Genomic DNA, 22,605 nt, shown 5'->3' with positions numbered 1-22,605 from the left:
AAAATAGAAGCTTCAATGGAGAATGTTTCCTTCCTGTAGCATTACTATTCTCGGTTGGCATTACATCTGCTAGGCATTCTGCTGTAATAGTTTAGCGTATTTTTGCTAAATCTTTCATTTACTTGTCTTTCTGTTGGGAGATTCTCAAAGCCCTTTACAAACTATTTCTCTCCTATAGCAAGAAATAAGTAATACACTAGGCAGCAGTTCTCTTCCATTTCTTATCCAGATTGACAAATTAGCCTACCATCTGAAGTCCCAATGCCATGGGACCCAGGCTGCTTCTCCTCCCTGGGGGCCATTTCTCTGACTGCAATGTCAGTCCACTCTTACTTTCAGTTTTGCATTAAGCTGGCAGGCAAGGAAAGCATAAAGGTTTGCAGTTGGCTGCAAGGAACTAGGAGATGTTGAAAGGTCCCTGGAGAAAAGAGGCTAAGGCTGACAGGAACTACAAGGGCCTTGAAGTCAGGTATCAATCAAGGCACATCTCACACTGTAAGTATTCCCAGAAGCATTATAACGAACTAGAAGTTCAAAGGGAGGGGAGAAAATAAGACTAAGTATAGAATAACACTGGGAAGCTACTTTAACCCTTAAATTGCTCAATAGTACAACCTCCCTATAATATCAGTACAGCCCATGTTGGCCATGAACATGGCCATGGGTTGGTCAGAACTAGTCTGCATTTATAAAGAAACATCAGAACAATTACCAGCACCCTTCATTATACAACTTAAAATATAGTACAGACATGTTTGGGAATACAAATGCTATACTCAAAAAATAATTCAAATATAGACAATATAATCCCTAATGTCAAATTTGCCAGTAGAAACAACCATGGACAAATAAAAAGAAACAAAAAATGTTGTAATTCATATTTTTCTTGCATATTAGTTATTTATTTATTTTTTTTTATTTTTGAGACAGAGTCTCACTCTGTTGCCCGGACTAGAGTGTCATGGCGTCAGCCTAGCTCACAGCAACCTCAAACTTCTGAGCTCAAGCGATCCTACTGCCTCAGCTTCCTGAGTAGCTGGGACTACAGGCATGCGCCACCATGCCCGGCTAACTATATATATATATTTTTTAGTTGTCCATATAATTCCTTTCTATTTTTAGTAGAGACAGGGTCTTGCTCTTGCCCAGGCTGGTCTTGAACTCCTGAGCTCAAACGATACGCCCACCTCGGCCTCCCAGAGTGCTAGGATTACAGGCGTGAGCCACCACACCCAGCCCATATTAGTTATTTGATCAAACATAGATTTCCATTAAAAATTGATGTCACATGTGCTTTGTTCTTCATTATAATCTAAAAATGGTATCAACTAATTTACATGGAATAGACAATGTATTAAATACTTCCCTGACCTTCAAAGAGGATGTTTTTGTTATAAAAAGCTTTTCAGAGCTGGTGGTGAATTTCTCAATGTGTGCAAAAGATTATCATCTTAAAAAAAAAAAAAAAACATTTGCTCTTCTAAAACTCAAACTTCTAGCAATGGCAGTACTAACAAAGTATGGGAACTAGGAGAATCTCAAGATGAGATGTTTTCTCTGTTTTCCTGCACACACCCTGAAATCTAGGGGGTGGAGAGGAGGGTGAGAAAATGTGCCACTCATTCATCATTGTCTCCCAATTAGTATCTAGCACTGGGCCTTGTAAGCAAGAGTCCAGAACAAATGCTTGCAAATATATGTCAAGAGAAAATTATGACTACTCTATTTTGTGCTGCACTGTAATTCTTGCCCAGGATGCCTGATGAAAGGAAGTTCCCTTAAGAGAGTCTACAAAAATGCTGGTATATACATTCTTTAGTTCAGTCACTCATTCCACAAATATTTCACTGAGTCATCTATTACATGCTAGGCATTGTGGAAAAAGGTATGAATAACATTATATAGATTTTATATTAATCTAGTAAGATCAAACTTCACTTACATATTTAAAATAAGAGAGAGAAGATCCTCTCATTCAAATATTGGGTATTGGGCCGGGCGCGGTGGCTCATGCCTGTAATTCTAGCACTCTGGGAGGCCGAGGTGGGTGGATCGCTTGAGGTCAGGAGTTCGAGACCAGCCTGAGCAAGAGCGAGACCCTGTCTCTACTAAAAATAGAAAGAAATTATCTGGCCAACTAAAATATATATATAGAAAAAATTAGCCGGGCATGGTGGCGCATGCCTGTAGTCCCAGCTACTTGGGAGGCTGAGACAATAGGATTGCTTGAGCCCAGGAGTTTGAGGTTGCTGTGAGCTAGGCTGACGCCACGGCACTCACTCTAGCCTGGGCAACAGAGTGAGACTCTGTCTCAAAAAAAAAAAAAAAAAAAGAAAACATCTTTTATCTTATCTTTACAATATTCAGGAATATTTATTAACTTAGTACTTCAAAGTAATATTCCAAAATAAGTGATAGACTTAGAAATTCATCTCATATGGGAACACTGAAAATCTCTCTGCTAATTTCCTCAAATATCACAATCCAGGTTTCATTAGATTAAAAATAAGATTCAGAAAAACTGGATACTACTGAATGAATAGGTATTCCCCAAACAAAGTAAGTGAAGAAAGACATCAAACGCAAAAAGTAAAGGCGACAAATACAACTTCAGTCATAGGCTATTCAGTCATAGCTACTCAGGTGGTTTTTCTTGCCTCATGGTACAAATGACAAAGAAAAACTCTATTTTGTTACAAGGCATTGGAGGCTTCTAAGAATTAAAAGCTATTTCTTGGCTGGGCAAGGTGGCTCACACCTGTAATCCTAGCACTCTGGGAGGCTGAGGTGGGAAGATTGCTTGAGGCCAGGAGTTGGAGAACAGCCTGAGCAAGAACAAGACCCCATCTCTCCAAAAAAGAAAAATTAGCCAGGTGTGGTGGTGAACGCCTGTACATGGGAGGTTGACGCAGGAGGATCACTTGAGCCCAAGAGTTTAAGGTTGCAATGAGCTATGATGATGCCACTACTCTCTAGCCTGGGACACAGAGTGAGACCCTGTCTCATTCATTCATTCGTAAATAAATAAATAAATAAGCAAGCAAGCAAGCGATTTCTTGAGGACTCATATTATAATATATTTCAAATCACTGTTTGGTCAAGATAATAACCAGTGTGTATCAGGGAGGTCCTTATAACTTTACTTACCCTTGTGGACAGGAAAATACAATTTACTCTCCTTTTTTAACCAACTCCCCATCTTTCCAATGGGAAATATATGTGTAAGTATTAATAAGATTATAAAAGCAAGACCATATAATGAGCTTTTCATGATCCAAATTGAAATACCCATCATAAGCTACCTTATCTGCCAATAAGTTCTCACCAAATTCTTTCATCTCAGTATCTAAATTTAAAAAGATTTGTTAAATCCCCAGTTTTCATCAAATCTATAAACAGATTTAGCTTAATGGTCAAAACTTAATAAAAGCAGTAAATATCATATATGCTTCAGAAGTGTAAAAAACTTTACACCCCAATGGAAGCAATATTTAAGGGGTAACTATAGTGTATGTTAAGTTAGGCTTACCGGAGCACATGAAACTGTATAACCAGCAATTTGAAATCTTCCACACATACACAAACAAGACTTTTCTCATCTCTTCAGTGACCAAAAATCTGTAGTAATAATCTACTCTTCCCTTACTAAATTCAACTAGAGAAAGATTATATATTTCTAAAGAATCATCATTTTCCATATACCTAGTCCATTACAACAGTTAGAGATACATTTTTTGAATGATTTTGAATGTTCACAGTAATAGAGATGATGCTTTTCTACGTACAGCAAATGATACCTTTCAAACAGGAGAGCATAAAGCATGTTTCTTCAGTTTCATTTATATCATTTACAGGAATTTATTTGTTTTGCATTAAAAATGGAAATGTATATCAAGTTAGATTTTTATTTCCATCAATCATAATTACATTTGTCAGTATTTTGATAAGATCATGTCATAATTTGCCAGGGGAATGAGACAAGTTGATAAATACTTTAAGAAACCACTAATATTTAGAATATTTAAAATGAAAACCCTCACCCATTTACTCATTTCAGAGGGGTGTAAGATAGTACAATACAGAAGGATGGTCAGCACAAGAACAATCCTCCTCCAAGGTATTTCTCCATACCACAATAACTCCATTTGATTGACAAGCTTCCCTTCTGTACTCATTACCTTCCAAACAGTATCTCTTACATGCCAGATATGATGCAAAGTCCTTTATATACTTTATATCTTAATCTTACAATCTTGCAGAATAATCATCCTCATTTTTTAAGTTAGAAAAATTGAGGCTCAGAAAGATAAGGAACTTTACCTAATGTCACACAGCTAAAAAGAGGGAGAGCCAGGAATGAAGCAGGTCTTTCTAGCTTCAAAATCACTCTACCTTCCAGTACTGTCAACTGAAATGTTATTCTGGAAATCCAGACCTCAGAACTACTTCTATAATGCATCAACTCTCCCTGAAAGGAAAGAACATTGTACACCTAGCCTTCTGGGAAAAGAATCCACTGAACAAACATATGTTTGAAGCATGCAAAAATATTTTAACCTAACAATAACTTATATTTACAGCTTACAAACACATATATTATCTCTTTACATCATCATAGCAACTCTGAAGCTGAAGTAGGAATTATATTATCCCTATTTTGTAAATGAGAAAATGGAAACTTCAGTATCTGGCATATAGTAAAAAGGAAAATATTTGTTAAATGAAGAAGACTCAAATAATCTAAAGTTACTTGTTCAAATTAATGGCAGAACAGGATTCAAATCCAGGTCTCCTTCAGTTCTAAAACCAGTGGACTGTACAATAAAATGCAACTGCCTCCATAAACTATTTTCATAATTATATAATTGACTTTAAGTTCAAACTAAGTACAGTTATAAAACAGAGCTAAGCAGACAACTTATTCACTTAATAGTCATTTTATATTGTGATAACTTATTCACTTAATAGTAACTGCTTCTGTTAGTATAAGGACAATGTAATTATTAGAATAAGATGACCGCAGGGGCTGGAAGCTAGTCATGTGAGCTCATTACCCCAGTGCATGCAATTTTAATACCATTGGATGGACAACTTGAAAGTTTCAAAAAAAAGGATATTTACTCATTCATTCATTCATTCACTGATCCCCTGGTCCAAACAACATTTATTGAGCACCTACTATGTGACAGAAATCAGAAGAGTATAGGTACCTACAATGCCCTATAGACACATTCGTAAACATTCTCATTTGTTTCCCCAGAACTTTGCTGGAGAAGTCTTTACCCTCATCTGCTATGTGAGAAAATGGAAACTCAAAAATAACTTCAAAAAATAAATTAAATAAATAAAATAAACGTCAAAAAATAACTTTTTGAAGCTAAGTGGTCAAGCTAGGAGTCATTTCCAAATGATAGGAGTACAAGTACATGTACATATGTGGGTATCTTTTCTTTCTAATATTCCCACAAACCAGTAGTCTTCCACTCTACACCAAGATTAAAGAAGAGCCTAATCTTACATTGTCCAAAATATACACATTACTATTAAAAATCCATTCAAATATGCAGAAAGAAAGAGGACGGATATATACTCAAATATTAGCAGTGGTTGGTGTATGTACTTTTTTCTTCATTATGCCTTTCTCTACCATAAAAGTATTATTGCTTTCAGGAATCAAAAAAACATGTCAGGAAATCTTTTGGTTTGACATTTTAAGTTATTACAACAGTATTTTTCACACTGCAAGTTGGGACTCCTCCTGTCATACACAGACAATATTTATACTTTAACATACTAGGAGCACACTGCCATAAACAATCAAGGCTATTCCTAGCAGAGGCAACTGGGCCAAGGCTGAGGAGCAACCCAGTTAGGAAGTTAACCTGAGTCAGAATCATATGCTGAGGTTGCTAAGACCTATGGTAAGAACGAATCTTCTATCCATGAAACTGTGAACAGAATATTGTTATACTTTATTATCACTTACTGTTTTTGATTTCTTACTGTGACTAATTTATAAACTAAACTTTACATAGATATGTATGTATAGGAAAAAACATAGTGTGTGTGTGTGTGTGTGTGTGTGTGTGTGTGTGTGTGTACAGGGTTCTGTACTATCTGCAGTTTCAGGCATCCACTGGGGCTGTTAGAACATATCTCCTGTGGATAAGGGGGGGGCTACTGCAGTTCCAAAGCAAAATTAGGGTCTCTGAAACCATTTCATTCAAACATTAAACTAACAAAGAACTTTAGTATTTTGCAACATTGTAGTACTTTTGTTAACTGTGAACAGATTGCAAGACTTCCTGTGAGAAATAGTATCCATTCTTATACTAAAAACTCCTGCTATTTAGAAAGTTTAAGGAATGAGTCAATTTAAGTAGATGTTTTCTAAGAAATCACTTTGACTACAAAAAAAGTATAGCTCTTCATTATTCTTAGCTCTTCCAAAACATGAAGTCACTACAAAAGTGTGAGCTTATGGCCAGCTAGCTGACATTTTACTGTACTTGGGCCAGAACTCTAGTAATAAAAGTCAAAGAAACTGAAAATGTACAAATTTCTTCTCTCAGGATAACTCTAAATCACAATACTTATCTTACACTTGAAGCTGTTCTTTAAGCAAAGAGATAGACTTCAAGAACGTGTTGGTAATTTTTAAAAGCTGGCATTTCCCCGTACATTTCCAAACCTTCAAGTACAACAAAACAGTTAAACAGTAGTCATGTAAATATGAGAGTTATCTTTTCCAAAGGACCAAAAAATTTTAACTCTGTTTGACATTTTATTTTGTAGACATATTCATGGTCTGTACTCCATCACTAAATCACACTTTATTCTCATTTTGGAGTTTGCATTAAATATTAGTGTGTCTTTGTGAGCTCATATAATTTCTGGCCATTTTCAAGTAGGTAGAAAGAGATGCACGTTAATTTATGGATTTATCAAATTAGAAGATTAAGTCTGGCAAGGGTATCTTTTTGATACCTGAGGCAAACATTTAAAACACTTCAACAGGCCATCATTTTACAGGTAATTTTACTAACTAAAATGGAGGCCTATTCTTATTCAGTAAAATTTCCCCTAAAGTATCATTTAAAGCTGTAGCCCTCAAAAGGGATTTTACCACTGAGACAAATTGCAGGCCTTCAAATCCCAAAGTCACAGTCACATTCCACTAGAGTTCGAAGAACAGTCTATTCAATCCTACTCAATATTCAGTTGAGAAAACTAAGTCCTCGAGAAGAGAAGTGACTTGTCTTCAGTGACCTCGTCAACTACTGGGAGAATCAATGCTAATATTCAAACTCATTTTCTAGTTTCACTATTAGTCTTGGTGCCTTCCTAAATTTGCGATCAGGCAACCAAAAGCCAAATCTGTGTTCACTGATAAGATTGACATTTTCCAGATTATTGCTCTCCCTTAACAGGCAAGATATGTTCCTCACAAGCTTTGAAACTTCATTTAAGGCATTTTCCTTATTCTTTACCCCAGCTCTGTTTTGGCTTCTAAGACAGACAGAAGGAGCAAAGCTCTAGACCAGACGTATCCACTTTCTGCAGATGGCACTTTCTATGATGATGGGAATGTTCTGTAATTGGCACTGTTTAATACAGTAGCCACTTGCCACATGCGGCTATTGAGCACTTGAAATGTAGCTACTGTGACTGAGGAATAAAATTTTTTATTTAATTTTAAGGATTTTAAATTTACAGCACAACTCTAGACAAATATAACTTCATTCATTATTACTGCATACGATCCACTCATGGTTCTTATATCCTTTCCCTCCTGCTAAATATAGCAAGACACTAATGGTTGAGTCCCTTAGAAATAAAAAGGGCTCCAGTTCCTTTTTTCCAGGGTCAAAAACTCTTCTGATTCCTAAAGATGTTTCTCTAAAATCTGTTAAATCCAATTACCAAAGGTCCCACTACCAGACTATAATAATCTCAACAAAGAAATGGAAAAAATATTGGCACTCTACTATTTAGCCTACAGTTTTCTTTAGGTCAAATACTATAATAATGTTTTTCTGAGATGTTTTTCTTCTTCCTTTTCACTGCTTTTCTCTTTTAAGAGATGGGGCCTTGCTATGTTATCCAAGCTAGCCTCGAACTCCTGGGCTCAAGAGATCCTTCCTTCCTCCTCAGCCTCCATAGTAACTGGGATTACATTATGGGCATGCATCACCATAACTAGCTGCTTTTCTCTAATATTTTATATTAGTAATGTTCATGTCTACAAATTCAGGTGACTTAAAATTAGAGTCTGATAGGCTGGTCCGAAGGTAGTGAGTTATCTCACTTGATTGTTCACAGTCAGTTACAGATTGAACTTGTTCTACTACTTTCCCCCCTCCTCACTACTGTACTTGACTAGTCTTAAAAAAAAAAAAAATTAGAGTCTGATATAATGCTCAAAGTTCTACATAATGATAACATCATAGGGCTGTAGAAATCACAGAGATCTTAACCACAATATCGCCAAAGATTCCCAAAGCAGTTAGAATTTGGTTTCAATCTTTATAAGGACAGAACTACAACCTCAGACCCATGACATTACAGAAGAGACTCCTCCGAAGCGGCACTGTTTTCCTCTCCTCTCTCGAATGGGGTAATCTGATAGCTGGTGAGAATACAATGTGGATGTGACTTTTATTTTTTACTAAATTGATAATGATTGTTCTAACAGAAACTGGCTAAAGGGTTTCCCAGCTTCTTTAGGGCCAATTCTGACATTTGGCCATGTCAGCAAACCAGACAGCAAGACTTCTCAAAAAAACAGAAACAAAAAAATACGTATTCACGTAAGAGATTTATTCAGTTATTGAAAGGCATAGCCCTTTTTCTTCATTCTATTCAGGACTGAATTTATCCATTTAATCCTTCAAGGCAATACTCAAACTGATCTTTCTCCAAGAAGACATGTCTTATTCCTCCATTGAGAAATAATTTGTTTCTTCCAAACATCCACAGCAGTACTTCTCAAACTTTTATGTGCATACGAATCACCTGGGTGTAAGCTGTTAACGTGCAAGTTCTGACTCAGTAGGCCTGAGGTGAGGCTATTTGAAAGAAATTCTGAGGTGATATAGACACCGAGACTCACAACCACACTTCTGAATAGGAGGATCTATAACCCACTTCTACAGATACCCTAGGCACCCACCACTTTCTTTTTAGGATTCTAATTATTGTACATACACATCTTCTCTCCTCATCTGAATTATAATTCCTTGGAGGCAAAATGTGCACTTCAATTATCTTTTTCTCTTCCACAGTAGGTTGTAAACAGGCATTCAAATGACAGGCAGAAAGGAAAAACTAATACCAATGTTACAGATTAAGTTCCTGCAGCCTGTACCATAGAGAGGCCCCTCCATGGAATCAAAGGTAGGCTGAAGATCAATAAATGTTGTGAAAAGTCAAACCGTTTTTAATCACTTCCTTGGTTGGAAGAAACTGAACACAGCAATGGTTAGTATCAGAGAAGCTGTGACCAAAGCATGCTATTCCTTACATGGATAACAGGGTGAGGGGCACAGACCTGCAACTTGTTGAAAAGCCAGCAGATTTTTTTAAGGAACTACTCAATCAAATAAGTCTATAATTAGGAGGACTTAGAGGAATATCCTTTTTGAAAACAAGATGGACTACACAAAGAATCACTGAATCATCAAATCCAATGTGCTTATCTTATCGACCAAAAAATTTAGTTAAGTAATTTATACACGGTTACAGTGTTAAATAAATGTAAGAGTTGGAACTTATACATAGATAGATGCCCTGACGTCCATTTTTTGCACTATGCTGTCTCTTGAATGGATACTAATGAATAGATAAAGAACTATATCTTCCAAGCATATTTATTCTGAATTACTAGAAGAGTAACCAATTTTTTGAAAAAAGGACAAATAACATGAACAAGTAATACAGACATACACAGAAATATATATGTCAATAAATATGAAAAAATATTTATTACCTTGGTTGTAATCAAAGAAGTGTAAATTTAAATTGAGATACCATTTTTGGTCTACTAAATTGGCACAGATTACAAAAACACCCACTGTGACTGAAGTGTGAGAAAGTGGGCCTACTCATACACTGTTGGTAAGAATACACACTGGTACAACTTTTCAGTACGGCAATGTGGTACAATGTATCAGAAATCCTAAATATAAAACATACCATATGACCCAAAAAAATATAATTCTAGAAAAGTATCCTGAGGATATATTTGGACATTTGCAGCGAATATCACTGTATGCTATATCTTTTATAACTGTGAAAAACTGGCAATAACCATAACCAAATGTCTTAAAAGATGAAGTAAATTACAGTGTATTTAAATTTAAAGACTGAGATGCTATAAAGCTATTAAAAATCATAGTATACAATTTAGAAGAAGTTTTCAATAACTGTGGCAATTAGACATCTTCTCCAAGGCTTTTACAAATTTTAATCCATTGGACGTATGATTGAATTCACATAGGGTAGTATATTCCAGTGCCTTTCAACTCTGTGTACATCATAGAATCAACTAAGAATATAAAGGGTTAAGAACTCTGTGTTTGTTTGTGTGTGTGTGTGTGTGTGTGTGTGTGTGTGTGTGTGTGTCTAGTATCCAGAAAAAGACCAACAGTTCTACAGAAGACAGGCTAGAAACGGAAAGACAGTTCATACAAAGAAAAATGCAAATGACCTTTACACATAAGAAAGCTCAATCACATTCATATTAAAGAGACACAAATTAACATACATTGAAATAACATTTCTCACCTATCAGATTAACAAATACCCAATCATTTACCTCATACCTTGTTAGCAAGGATATAGGGAAATTCTATTCCATCCTAGGTGAGATCACAAAATGGCACAACTCCTATACAGATGAATTTCAAAATATATAGCAACATCTACAAAGTTACATATACATTTACCTTTTGCCCTAGCAACTTCACTTATAGAAATCTACCTCAAAGATACACTATCAAAATTACATATGCACAAACTACCATTTGCTGAACTATCTGTAACAGCAAAAGAAGGGTAACAACAGTGGATTTGTAAATCTACCTAGGGGAGTATAAACAGTTAAAAAGAAATATAAAATATTTCTATTCTCACCTCTAAATTTTTAATTTTTTTTTTTTTTTTTTTTTAGACAGAGTCTCATTCTTTTGCCCTGGCTAGAGTGCTGTGGCATCAGCCTAGCTCACAGCAACCTCAAACTCCTGGGCTCAAGGGATCCTCCTGCCTCAGCCTCCCAAGTAGCTGGGACTACAAGCATGCGCCACTATGCCCAGCTAATTTTTCTATATATATTTTTACCTGTCCATATAATTTCTTTCTATTTTTAGTAGAGACAGGGTCTCGCTCTTGCTCAGGCTGGTCACCTCTAAATTTTTAAGTTAAAAAAAGGTGAAGAAAAGTAGGAATAATATGCTACAGTTTAATAAATGATGAGGGAAAAACAAATATATACATACATAAATACAAATACCTTCTACATTTAGAAAAATAGGAAGGGCCACAAAATTGAAAAATGAAAAAAAAGTTTTCCTATTTTAGGAGGCAGATAATAGAAAAGTCAGACAGAAATTAGACTTATCTGAATATGGTTTGCTTTATAGATTTGGCTTCGGAAGCAGTAAATTTTACATAATTATAAAATAAAAGATAAATTTTAAAAAACTAAAGATTGAAAGATAAAGGAAACAAATGAACCTAACAATATATATTGAGCTGGTGGTTAAGACTACACAAACTGAATCTCAAATTTATAGGAAACGGAAGGAACACAGAAACATAAAACCATATCTTGAGGATGCAATATCCAGAATGTGGGAAATTCTACAGGACAGAGGATCCAGCTTCCTAAGTAAATTACAAGGAAAAAAGATGAGATGGAGAGGGAACCTATAAGTTTAAAAAGTTTTATAAGCAACATATAAACCAATTGGAATGTATAGATTTTATATGGTCTCTGCTTTGAATAATCAACGTTAAAAGAAAGATCCAAACACTGACTAGATATTTGATGTTATGAAGGAATTTTCTTTTAATTTTTCTAGATGTGATAATGGCATTCTGGTTTTTGTTTTGTTTCTTAATTCTTATCTTTTAGAGACATACTAAAAAAAAAAAAATCACCTGGGAAATGTGTTTAAAAAAATTAATGTCTGGGACCCACGGATGTAACTGATTTCATACAGGGCTCAGACATCATTTTATTAAAACTGCCACCGATGATTCTAATGAGCAGGCAGGTTTTGTAAAAACACTGATCTGGAGCAAGGTATCTCAACAGTATAAATAACTCACCTGATTATCAAGCCAACTACAATGCCTCTAAAAGTACTCATCTTAAAGATTGGAATCTGCACGTATTATTGCAGTAATGTCTAAAACTGACATCTCTGATTCCACTGTACTTATTTTTAAGGTACTTATGAAGATTAAATGTTAACTTAGCTCTCTAAATTTACTTAGCTCCCTAAACAAACTTTTCTTGGCTTCCTATACATATTGAACAAACCAGGAACAACGATGGAAAAAACTTTTAACTGTTGAGGCACAGGGCAATTAGAACTAGTAACAACCTGTGATCTAGAAACATAATTATCAAGAGATTAACAAGAAAATGGCTTCAATCAAGCAACTGGAGTGGAGTGCTCCAATTCTTTGAAGATATATAAGACAACTTCATTCCAATTTATTCCTCTGAATCTCACCTTTTCCAAACTCTTGTACATAAGCAATGGAGAAGAACAATGCTAAGAAATAATTAAGGGGAAAATGATTACTTTCAACCCAGAATAAAGCCATCTCAGATAAAAAGATAAACAGAAAAGGGTTGATTTATGTATATATTATTTATTTTATTTAAATATATAGGAAAGCTCAGGAAAAAAGTTATTACATTGAGCTTTTGTGTTCAGTTATCCACTCAGAAAGGCTTTTTAGACATGGAGTGATATGTTCCAAAACGCTTTTGAAATCAGGGAAAGATAGCTACTTGCCTCCAAAAGTTTAGGATTATCTTTCAGCTGTTATCTTATGAACACCACTAAGTATGAACAGGTCTAGTTCTTGAGGGCTGAAGTATAAAGTGCCTAAAGAAAATATTATAGTAAGAGAATATATGGTATTTTGGAGCAAGCTATTTAAGGAAAAAATGATTACCTCAGCTAAGTGGGAAGTTGGGTTTTCTACGGCTGCATGTGGGCAGGAATAAACTTGAGGTCTGAGAGAGTTGGAGGAGGAGGAGAAAGAAAGTACACTAGGGAACAAAGAGGAGAAATTATTAGACAAGTGGGATACTGAGTAAGCACGTTCCATCGGTAGGATAAAAAACTCAAAGACAATCAACTCAAAAGTTGTGATTAGACAGGATAGATGTTTTATAAATATTCGCTAACTAATATGTGATTACTAAAACTAGGTAAACACTGTTTTTAATTAATCTAGCTTGACCTGTAATTCTGGTTTATTATATCTTTTCTGAGGCTTTATTTTCCAGCCTATTCATCTTTACAGGTATTCTCTACATCTTCTAGGTTTCTATTCATTTACATTTGCACAGGAAGATAAATATATAAAATATTAACTAGATTTTATTTAAATCTAGACTTTATTTGGGGGAAAAAAATCTCTTCTTGTATATATTTAAAAGGATTAGATTTTCTACAAAAAACATGAGTTATTTCAAAATAAATTCTTTCTCCTTCTTAAACTTGGCTCTACGACCAAACATAACATTTGAGGAAAGTACATCTGATGTAGTTTACATACTCAATATCTCAACTTTTGTTTCCAGTGTCTTAAAGTTTTTGCCCTTTGTGCTTTTTGATAACCTAAAAGTAATTTCTAGCACATAATTCAAGCCAATTTACAGGTAAGGAAAACATTAGTATCCAGTGTCCTTAAGGAGATAGTGGTCTCTAGTAACAGTATTATCCCAACACATTTAGAAGGAAAAAAAATATCAGTGTATAATGAAATTACCAAGAAACAGCACTGTACAGAATATTTTCTTCCATACAGAAGTCATTCACTGTTGAATGCTTATAAGAAGTGGCAATAGACGATCACTGAATATTACCATGTTTACATACAACTTTTAGTTCTCCAAAGTACTTTGACATTCCATTTAGGTATTTTTAGTGCTTTTCCTGAAAAGGTTCAAGTGAGATAAGAAGAGAGAAAGAACGAGAGATGAGAGGAGAGAAAGGGAACTACTTCAAACACAAATATTAAAAAATTTAGTGTGATAATGGTGAAATAAGCACTGCGGGTCAAGAAACCTGTTTCTAATCCCAGCTCTGCCAGTAACCTGCTATAAGACTTCCTGTGAGTCATTTAATTCTGTTTCTTAAATTGTAAAGAAAATGGTTCTTAATGTTTATCTTAAATTTGAATTTCTAAAACTCCATTACAATTATTTTCAAATACTGTATTATAATAACAGCCAATTAAATGTACATACATATACCTCATTTTGCCATATGGATTTAGTAATTCACATTTGTCTCAATTTGACCTGAAGCCTGGATCACTTAGGTTGCACACTCAAGATGTACTTTGGAGAAAGAGACACTAGGGAAAGATTCTTTTACAAGATGGAACGATGCTGAGTAGATTAGGCAGTTAAGGAATAAGTGCTTTTGTACGCAGAAGACCTGGTCATTCTCAAGTCAGGAGCACTTAAGAAGAAATCTGCTTCAGTGAAGGGTTTGGAGTAATAGGGTATAACAAGACTTGAGAGAGGTCCGGAGCTGAGGCTGTCAGGTAATCAGACCCTCCACCCTCTAAACCCTTATTCTCCCAGTGGACACCAAACCAGTCTCCAGTTCCGGGTTCCCAACCAATCGCATCAAGCCACAACAGACGGCTCTGCCAACCCGGGCACTGTTTCAGGGTTCCCGAGTGAGATTCACACGACCCCTGCACCTGTCGGCCCCACACCCTTCCCAAACGGAGAAGGGTAAGAGAGAACGCTAGGTCTATCCCTGGTCCTTTCCGATTCAAGTTACCACCAGGTCCACTGGCCCTCAAAACTGAAACCACCACCGTACTCCAGGGGTACGGGAAAGCTCCTCCTCCGTGACCCTGTTACTCCCCCAGGCTAATTCTCCAGTTTACAGGTCCCAACCCCCGACCGTGGTTTCTCGGGCCCTGGGGACCCCAGGCCTGGAAGCAAACAGATGGATAACGGGAGAGAAGGCAGCGAAAGAGGGTATACCCCTCACCGCGGGGGGGAAAGAGAGGAAAGCAGGGGCAGCAGTGTTCCCCCTCGGCGAAGGTGTGAGGCCGTTCGTGCGTCTGTGGAAGGGTCTGTCATTCCCTCACTCACTCACCAGGAGCAGCAGGGAGCATCTGAGGTCGGGTAAGGATAGGAAGACGGCAGGATTCATGGTAACGCTGGGGTCCACGGCAGGGACAGGCGTTGGCAGCTGGGACTGGGCTGGGTTGGGCTGGGTTAGGAAAGGGCTGGGCTCCGGGAGCCGGCGGCAGCGGAGGATTCTCCCGGCAGCAACACCTCGCCCTCTCCACCCGGGCTCCAGCGGCGAAGACCCGGGACAACTTCCAGAGAGGCCTCGCACACCCTCACTTCCGGGTCCTGCTCACGGTGGGGGATGTCGGGAAATGTAGTCCTGCAGTGCTCTCGCCGAGTACGTCATCGGACATCTAGAACTCCCTTTCCCATTAGGCTCTCGGCCCAGGTCCACCGAGTCGGCTACGCGCGAGGCCCTGTGGGATAGAAAGGGTGGAGGGCGGGTGTACTTCTGTGCTTCAGAAGATGGGAACTACAATTCCCAGAGGGCTGTGCGGCCGAGCGCTTCAGGCGGTCTCCTAGGGGCCTCCGCTAGCTCCGGCGCTGTCGGGGCTGACCCAGTTGGGTGTAGTGTCCTGGCCTGGCGGGTGGGTCGGCCCGGGTTCGGGTCGCGCCTCCTGGAGCCGCCCCCGGGACATCAGTCCTGGAGGAGGCGAGGGTGAGTAGGAGGGGGCCTGGCTGGGGAGGCTCGGTCTGTACCGCCTTGACCCCTGCCGCAGAGTTAACGGCCCTCGTGGCCTGGGTTGTGGCCTGAGCCTCCATCACTGGTCTCCTCGCCTGCTGCTGCTGCTTTCTGCGCTAATTCCTGCGTTATAAAGTCGGAGCTACCTCTCAGGGCCTCGGTTGAATGAGTCAATGACTGACTTAGCCTTAATTGTCTCAGAGGGCTCGTGTAAGGAGTAAATATGGTAAGGGATAGGAAAGCACGTTAAATGGAAAGCTCAGTGCGAGAGTGATTGCTGCTAATGCGTGAATCACTCCTGCAGGACAATTACGAAACTCCTAAGCCAAGCAGTCGAGGAGCTTAGCCTGACCCCAGGTAGCCCTGCAGCATTTTCTGTAAACACTCAGCCAGTACAAGCGCCCACACAGGGTCACTACTAAGTACTCTGGAGGCGCTCGGCGCTTTTGTGGTTCTCCCTACTGCCTGCCTTTGCTCCAGCTTTCTTGCTACCTGGCATGGCTTTATCCCCTTCTCTTTCTGAAATGCCATCTTAAATGTCACCATCTTTGAGAATATCCCCAACAACCAACCCTTTAGTCCTAATCAGAGTTACTCTTCCTTTGTGTGTGACTGCAACACCACTCGTTTTGTACCGTTATAATTTGTTAGAGCTTCATTACACGGTCTTGTTTTATAATTAGTTAATGATGATAACTTTGTATTTTATAGCACTTTAAAAAAGTAGTTTTGATTTTCATCTATAAAAACATGATTTACGAAAATGTTAGTACTAAAAAAATACATTTGTGCTAAAAAGAACCCTAGAGCTTTGTTTTCCCAGGGTGACAAAATTAGCTGCAGAGCCAATACTCTTACTTAGTTCCCTGACTCTTTGTTCAGTGCTCTTGTCTCTGTACCATTCATCTACATCTCTGACAGTGCCCAAGTAAGCCCAAGTATAGCTGCAATGGGAAATTTAAAAAGAGAAGGGACTCATGAGCATGAACTTGTTATCCCAAGAAATTAAACTTTAATCCTGCTGACCCTTTGGACTTAGCACTCAACCTATGAACTTTCATTCAACAAACATTTACTGAGCACCAGAATTATGCAGTAAAATGTGTGTGTGTATATGTATAAGACAAATCTAGTTTTTAGTATATTTTTCAAAGGATATAAACTTTTTTGTGATTCTCATGTGCCTAAAACTCTGATCACTTAGAATCTGAAGTGACAGATGTTAGAGTTCAGAACAATGCCTAACACATAGTTAGCGCTCAACTTGTTGAATGAATGAACGTGGTCCACCTTTTTCATTTTTCATATTTTATAGAAACCCAGAGAGCTAAGGTAGCCTAAGGACACATTGCTTATTATTAACCTAACCAGGCCTAGAACCCAAGTGCTAGTACTCCTCTACCATGTTTCCACCTCCACCTCTGTTTTGTACCTTCTCTCAAGTGGCTTTAATATAATCCTGCACATGACAGTGGTTCTTCTGACATGACAGACATTCTCAGACATGACAGAAGTCTCACAGCACCCTCTTTCTCCATATTTTCTGTCAGCATGTTAAATTGTCAGCAAAATAAAGACATGAAGAGTTGACCTTTACCATAATTAAGAAAATATGTTCTCTCTAAGGTATAATTTGAACCAATAATCCTTGTCAATGACAATACAAGTACTGGTTCACCAGTTGTGATAAAGTTATCTTACAAAACTCCCAGATCCCCAGGAGTCACAGAAATTGGAGTAACATGCTTTTTGGTGAAATTAGAAGAGGATTTGCTTACCCTAGCAGCAGCAATTAACTGGAGCTGATTTAACAGCTGCTCCCTTGAGATAAGTATGTATGCTCCAGTTTGCCATGATCCCATTACTCCCTACATTTTTTACACTTGTTACCTCCTTGGTCCTTGCAGGCATTCAACTTTGAAACTTTGATATGACATCTTAGGTTTAGGAAGGATGTTTAAGATCATTGATGCAAATAGCCCTCTTTTCTTCCCATCAGATGCTTGAATTCTTGCTGCATTTCTGACATGGTCCAGCCTCTGCTTATACACTTTTATGATAGGGAACTCACTTTTCCTGTGCAGCTGATGCATTTTTAAAAGGTTCTAACAAGCTGTATGAGACTACCAGTAAGAACAAAATTTTCATTAATGAAATAAGGTTAATCCTAATGATATGGTGTTCCAAGCAAGATCCTAAGGTCAGGATCTCAAACTAGGTATATTTTCCTGATGGACCAAGGAGATAACAGATAAAAATCTCACCCTTTGTGGGTGTGAGGGAAAGAACTAGGTACCTTTTAATTTAGCACTTAAATCTAGTTAATTCTGACTTGACAATTAAGTTTACATCATGCCCTTTTAGTGGTTTAGTCATCAGCTTTATTCTGAATATCAATTCTAATGTTTAGTATTATGTGTAATCACATCATTTGTATTAACTAAAAAGTCACTGTAACTTTTGAGCCCTGTGCCTAATGTTAAAGGTTGAGTCTTTTTTTTTTTTTTTTCTGAAATAGCCTCTGAGAAGGGTCTTAGAAGCACCTAACCCTCTCATTTTACAGATTTGCAGTTTGTGCAGAGGTCACCTAATTTGCCACATTATGGCAATTCTAGGACTAGGACTATAAGTTTTTCAAATCCTAGTCAAATATTTCTAGCAAACCATGTTTAGAACATACCCACTTGGAACTGATGACACAGGTTGGTTGGCTGGTTGGTCAGTTGGTTTTGGGAAACAAGGTCTCACTTTGTTGGCCAGACTGAAGTGCAGCGGCCCAATCATAGCTCACTATAACCTCAAATTCTTGGGCTCAGGCGATCCTCCTGCCTCACCTTCCCAAGTACCTGGGACTACAGGTGTACACCACCATGCCCAGCTAACTTTTTAAATTTTTTATAGAGATGGGGTCTAGCTATATTGCCCAAGCTGGTCTTGAACTCCTGACCTCAAGCAATCCTCCTGCATCAGCCTCCCAAAATCCTGGGATTATATGGATAAGCCACCATGCTGAGCCTGATGAAACAGGTTTTATAAATGTTTCCTGCATATGCTCATTGTCTGAATCATTGTTTCAGGTTGCTCCAGTTGTTGAGAAGACTATGAACAGGTCAGAGAACTTGCTCTGTACTGGTTGCTCATTAGCATCTCAAGTTCATGCTGCTGCTGTTAATGGAGATAAGAGTGCTCTTCAGAGGCTCGTAATAGGTAAGCAGTCCCCTTAAATACAGAAACTTTAAAAATAATTCTTTGTCCTAAGGAAGTTTGTTAATTTTAGTTTTAATTTGCAATGTACTCATACATTTTAGTGCAAATATATATTGTTATTTACATTTTCTTCCAACACTTGGACAAGAAAGAAATTAAGCCCTGAAACTTAAAAATATGGGTTAGGAATAGGTGTACTTGAGAAATTTCTATGTATTTGGCACTGAATGGAAATGCCAATTCTAAGGTGCTAAGAGAATTAATTTATCTTTATAATAATAGAGATATGGAGTGAGAGAGTAGATAATCTTTTAACATTTAATATATTCCTAAAGTACTTAGGTTTATAAATAGTTTAATTTTGAATGATCTAAAATTGATTTGGACTGATTCAATGTTTTTCTTATCATTTGTATGTATAAATGATATATAGAGGTCCAGTGTTGAAGTTCTAGAAGAAGAGAACAAAGTGAATAGGGAGAGACATTATTCAAGAACAGAATGGCTAAGAATTTTCCAGAATTGTAAAAACCACAAATCCACATATTCACAAGTCACAAAGAGAATAAACAAAATAAAAATATAAATTTTTTGTAATCTTTGTATATACCAGTGTCTGATGACATCATGATTGACAACCTGGGCACAAAATGAAGTTCGGACTATTTAATACTAGAACTTTCATACCTGTACCTTCAAAATTTATTTTCATTCTACATTTCCAGTTTTTCCAGGAATTTCTACCAGTGCTCCCTAACTCCTGGCAAGGCTAGATGTTATTTCAGTTCCGTAAGATGACATGTTCCGTCTCCTCTTCTCTATCTGCTACCCTGTTATCTTCTTCTCTACTTAAAAAAATTCCTACTGATCTTTAAAGACAACTATTTTATCACATACTCTGTGAAGATTTCTCTTCCTCTTTCAGAGATGTTATACTAATTTCACCTCAGCTTTCTATGTTCATTGGAACTTGACATCTGCTACCACCTCCAAATCACTCAAACATTCCATCACTCAACTAAAACTCTTACTTTCAGCTCACTTACTAGTGAGAAATAATAGTTTTTCATCCTTACTGAGACTTCTAATCTAGTATCTTCTCTAGTTTTGATCATCAGTTTCCTTCTTTCCTTACCCCTTTACTTTCCTCCCTATTCAACCCTAATTCCATGGTTTATGATTAAAATCCTTATCTTGGAAAAATTCCCTTTTTTCCTCATCTTCTGTTGCACTTGGCTGTTGCAATCCCAACTCCGGATGGATCATCTGTGTCCACCCCTGGCAACCTCTGAGCAGTTGAACCCAGCTGAAAGATTACTATCACCCCAAATTCATGTTACCCACTTCAGATAGGCACTTAGCACCTACTGCTCATCATACCACATTTCTCCATAACGAATGTTTCAATCCTTCTCATTCTGCCAAAACCTCTGACTGCCAATTCCCACTGTCCCCCCCCCCCTCATTAATGCATTATACTTCTTAGAGAAAATAAAGACAATAAGTAGGAACTCCCTTATCTTTCAGCATGGTATCTACAAATCTACCTATATCTGCACCTATCTTCCTCTCTCTTCCTACTAAAACAGAGCAAAGATCTCTCATTTTCAAAGGCCAGTTCTTGTACACATGCTCTATGTTCTGTCCCCTCCTATCTCCTCAGGGACCTTCACTCTTTTTTTCCCCCCTCTGATTACTATATCTTCAACTTTTTCTTCTATTCTAAATTCTTCCCATCAATATTTAAATAAGCTCTATTGTCTCCATTATTTAAAAATCCCTTCCCTGTTTCTTCATCCCCCTCTAAGTTTTGCCATCTCTCTCACCTTTCCCTCATGGCTGCATTAGTGCACAGGCTAAACTGCTACAACCGTGACTTAAATAAGATAGAAGTACATTTCATTCTCATAATAGTACACAGGTACGTGGAGAGTCTAGGTTGGGTAGATACCTCTGCTTCACGAAACCATCCAGGTGTTCTGCCAGGGCTTGGCTCTGCCATTCTCAACATGTGGCTTCCATCTCTACATCAAAGGCAGATACTTTCATTGTAGTCATAGCCCAGTCAGCAGGAAGGGAGAAAAAGAGAGTGCAGAGAAAGTAATTTGTCATTAAGGAGGTGGACCGGACTTAGATACAGAGCCGCACTTAGGATAAAAAAAGCTAAAAAAAAAAAAAAGGCCCCTGGATGGTGTCATGCCCTTGCTCAGGGGGCTCAATTTCTAAAAAGAATAATGAGAGAATGGATGGGGGAGGCAATTATCACTCTCTGTCACCAAAATCAAGCTTCTTGAACCATCTGCACCCATTGTCCCCTCAATCCACTCTTTTATTAAAAGGAAACAAAACATATTCCTTATTTTAAAATATACACATAGAGAAGTGCATATAATTTATACATATAATTTGCCAAATAAATAAAGCAAACATCAATGTAACCACCACCTAGGTCAGGGAACAGGACGTTATCAATACCCCCAGAAACCTCTAATGCATCTTTCCCTGCCCGCTAGAGTAATTTGCTATCTTAACTTTTATAATAATGTTTCATCGTAGTTTTACCACGTAAGTATACATCCTTAAACACGGTAGTTTAATTTTCCCTTTTTTGAACTTTTTTGCTAAATGTTCTATGTTCATTTCAACTGAAAAATGTATGTACAGTTATGTCATTTTCCTGCCCAACTCTTCAATTGTTTCCCATTATGCCTGGAATAAAATTTAAAAGGCTACGTGTACCTCTTTCACTCTCCATCCTCACCTTTCACCACTCTCTTCCTAGAAAAACTTGCTTGCTTTCAGCATTTCAAACCTGCCAAACCCTTTCCTGTCTCAGGGCTTTTGCCTGAAATGCTGTTCCCGGCATTCTCCATCTGACTAACTCTTAGTCATCCTTCAAGTCTCAGCTTTAAGGTCACTTCTACAAAGAGGCCTGTTCTAACCATCCAATCTCAGTTAAACCTGTTCATTGTATTCTCTCTTGGCACTCTGTAGTTTTTCTTCGTAGAACTTGTTTCAGATTATAACTATATATTTACGTATTTGACTATTTTAATGTCTTTCTCCTCCATAAGCTAGTGGCCTCCATGAGAGTAGACTGGATTTGCTTAATTCATCACTGTATACACAAAATTCAACACAGTGCTTGGCACAGAGTAGGCACATAAGAATATTTGTTGAAGGAATGAATAAATATTTGATTATTCTTTAGGTATCTTTCTTCCCAAGTAATCTATCCATCATCTTGAAGACAAGGACTAAAAATTAATTGAGTTGAATTAAATTGAATTGAGAGACAGGTTGGGAATAAATCCCATGAGAAAAAAAATATTGTTTTAAGTCAAAATGCCTCAAGAAAAAGCATCATATAAAA

At 37.5% G+C, this 22,605-nt stretch overlaps 2 protein-coding genes across 8 annotated transcripts in view; one reads left to right on the top strand and one right to left on the bottom strand.

Moving 5' to 3' along the window:
• Positions 1-15,627, bottom strand: part of ERP44 (endoplasmic reticulum protein 44) — a 59,033-nt gene extending 43,406 nt beyond the window's left edge. Inside the window, exon 1 of the mRNA XM_045563140.1 lies at positions 15,366-15,627. Within this exon, the coding sequence (XP_045419096.1) occupies positions 15,366-15,422 (57 nt within the window). The 5' untranslated portion in view covers positions 15,423-15,627. The remainder of the gene's footprint in view (positions 1-15,365) is intronic.
• A 176-nt stretch (positions 15,628-15,803) lies between these two features.
• The window catches only part of INVS (inversin), a 191,256-nt gene continuing 184,454 nt past the window's right edge, over positions 15,804-22,605 (top strand). For 5 of the 7 annotated variants that reach the window (XM_045563435.1, XM_045563433.1, XM_045563436.1 and 2 more), the window contains exons 1-2: positions 15,880-16,001; positions 19,103-19,232. In XM_045563435.1, coding sequence (XP_045419391.1) covers positions 19,127-19,232 — 106 coding nt within the window. In that variant the 5' untranslated portion in view covers positions 15,880-16,001; positions 19,103-19,126. Of the gene's footprint in view, positions 16,002-18,944; positions 19,233-22,605 lie in introns of those variants that run through there. The other 2 variants (XM_045563431.1, XM_045563432.1) reach the window with 2 other exon arrangements.

Source organism: Lemur catta, chromosome 10, assembly GCF_020740605.2.
Source record: "Lemur catta isolate mLemCat1 chromosome 10, mLemCat1.pri, whole genome shotgun sequence".
Classification (NCBI taxonomy): Eukaryota; Metazoa; Chordata; class Mammalia; order Primates; family Lemuridae; genus Lemur; species Lemur catta.
This window is presented reverse-complemented; position numbering and strand designations above follow the sequence as displayed.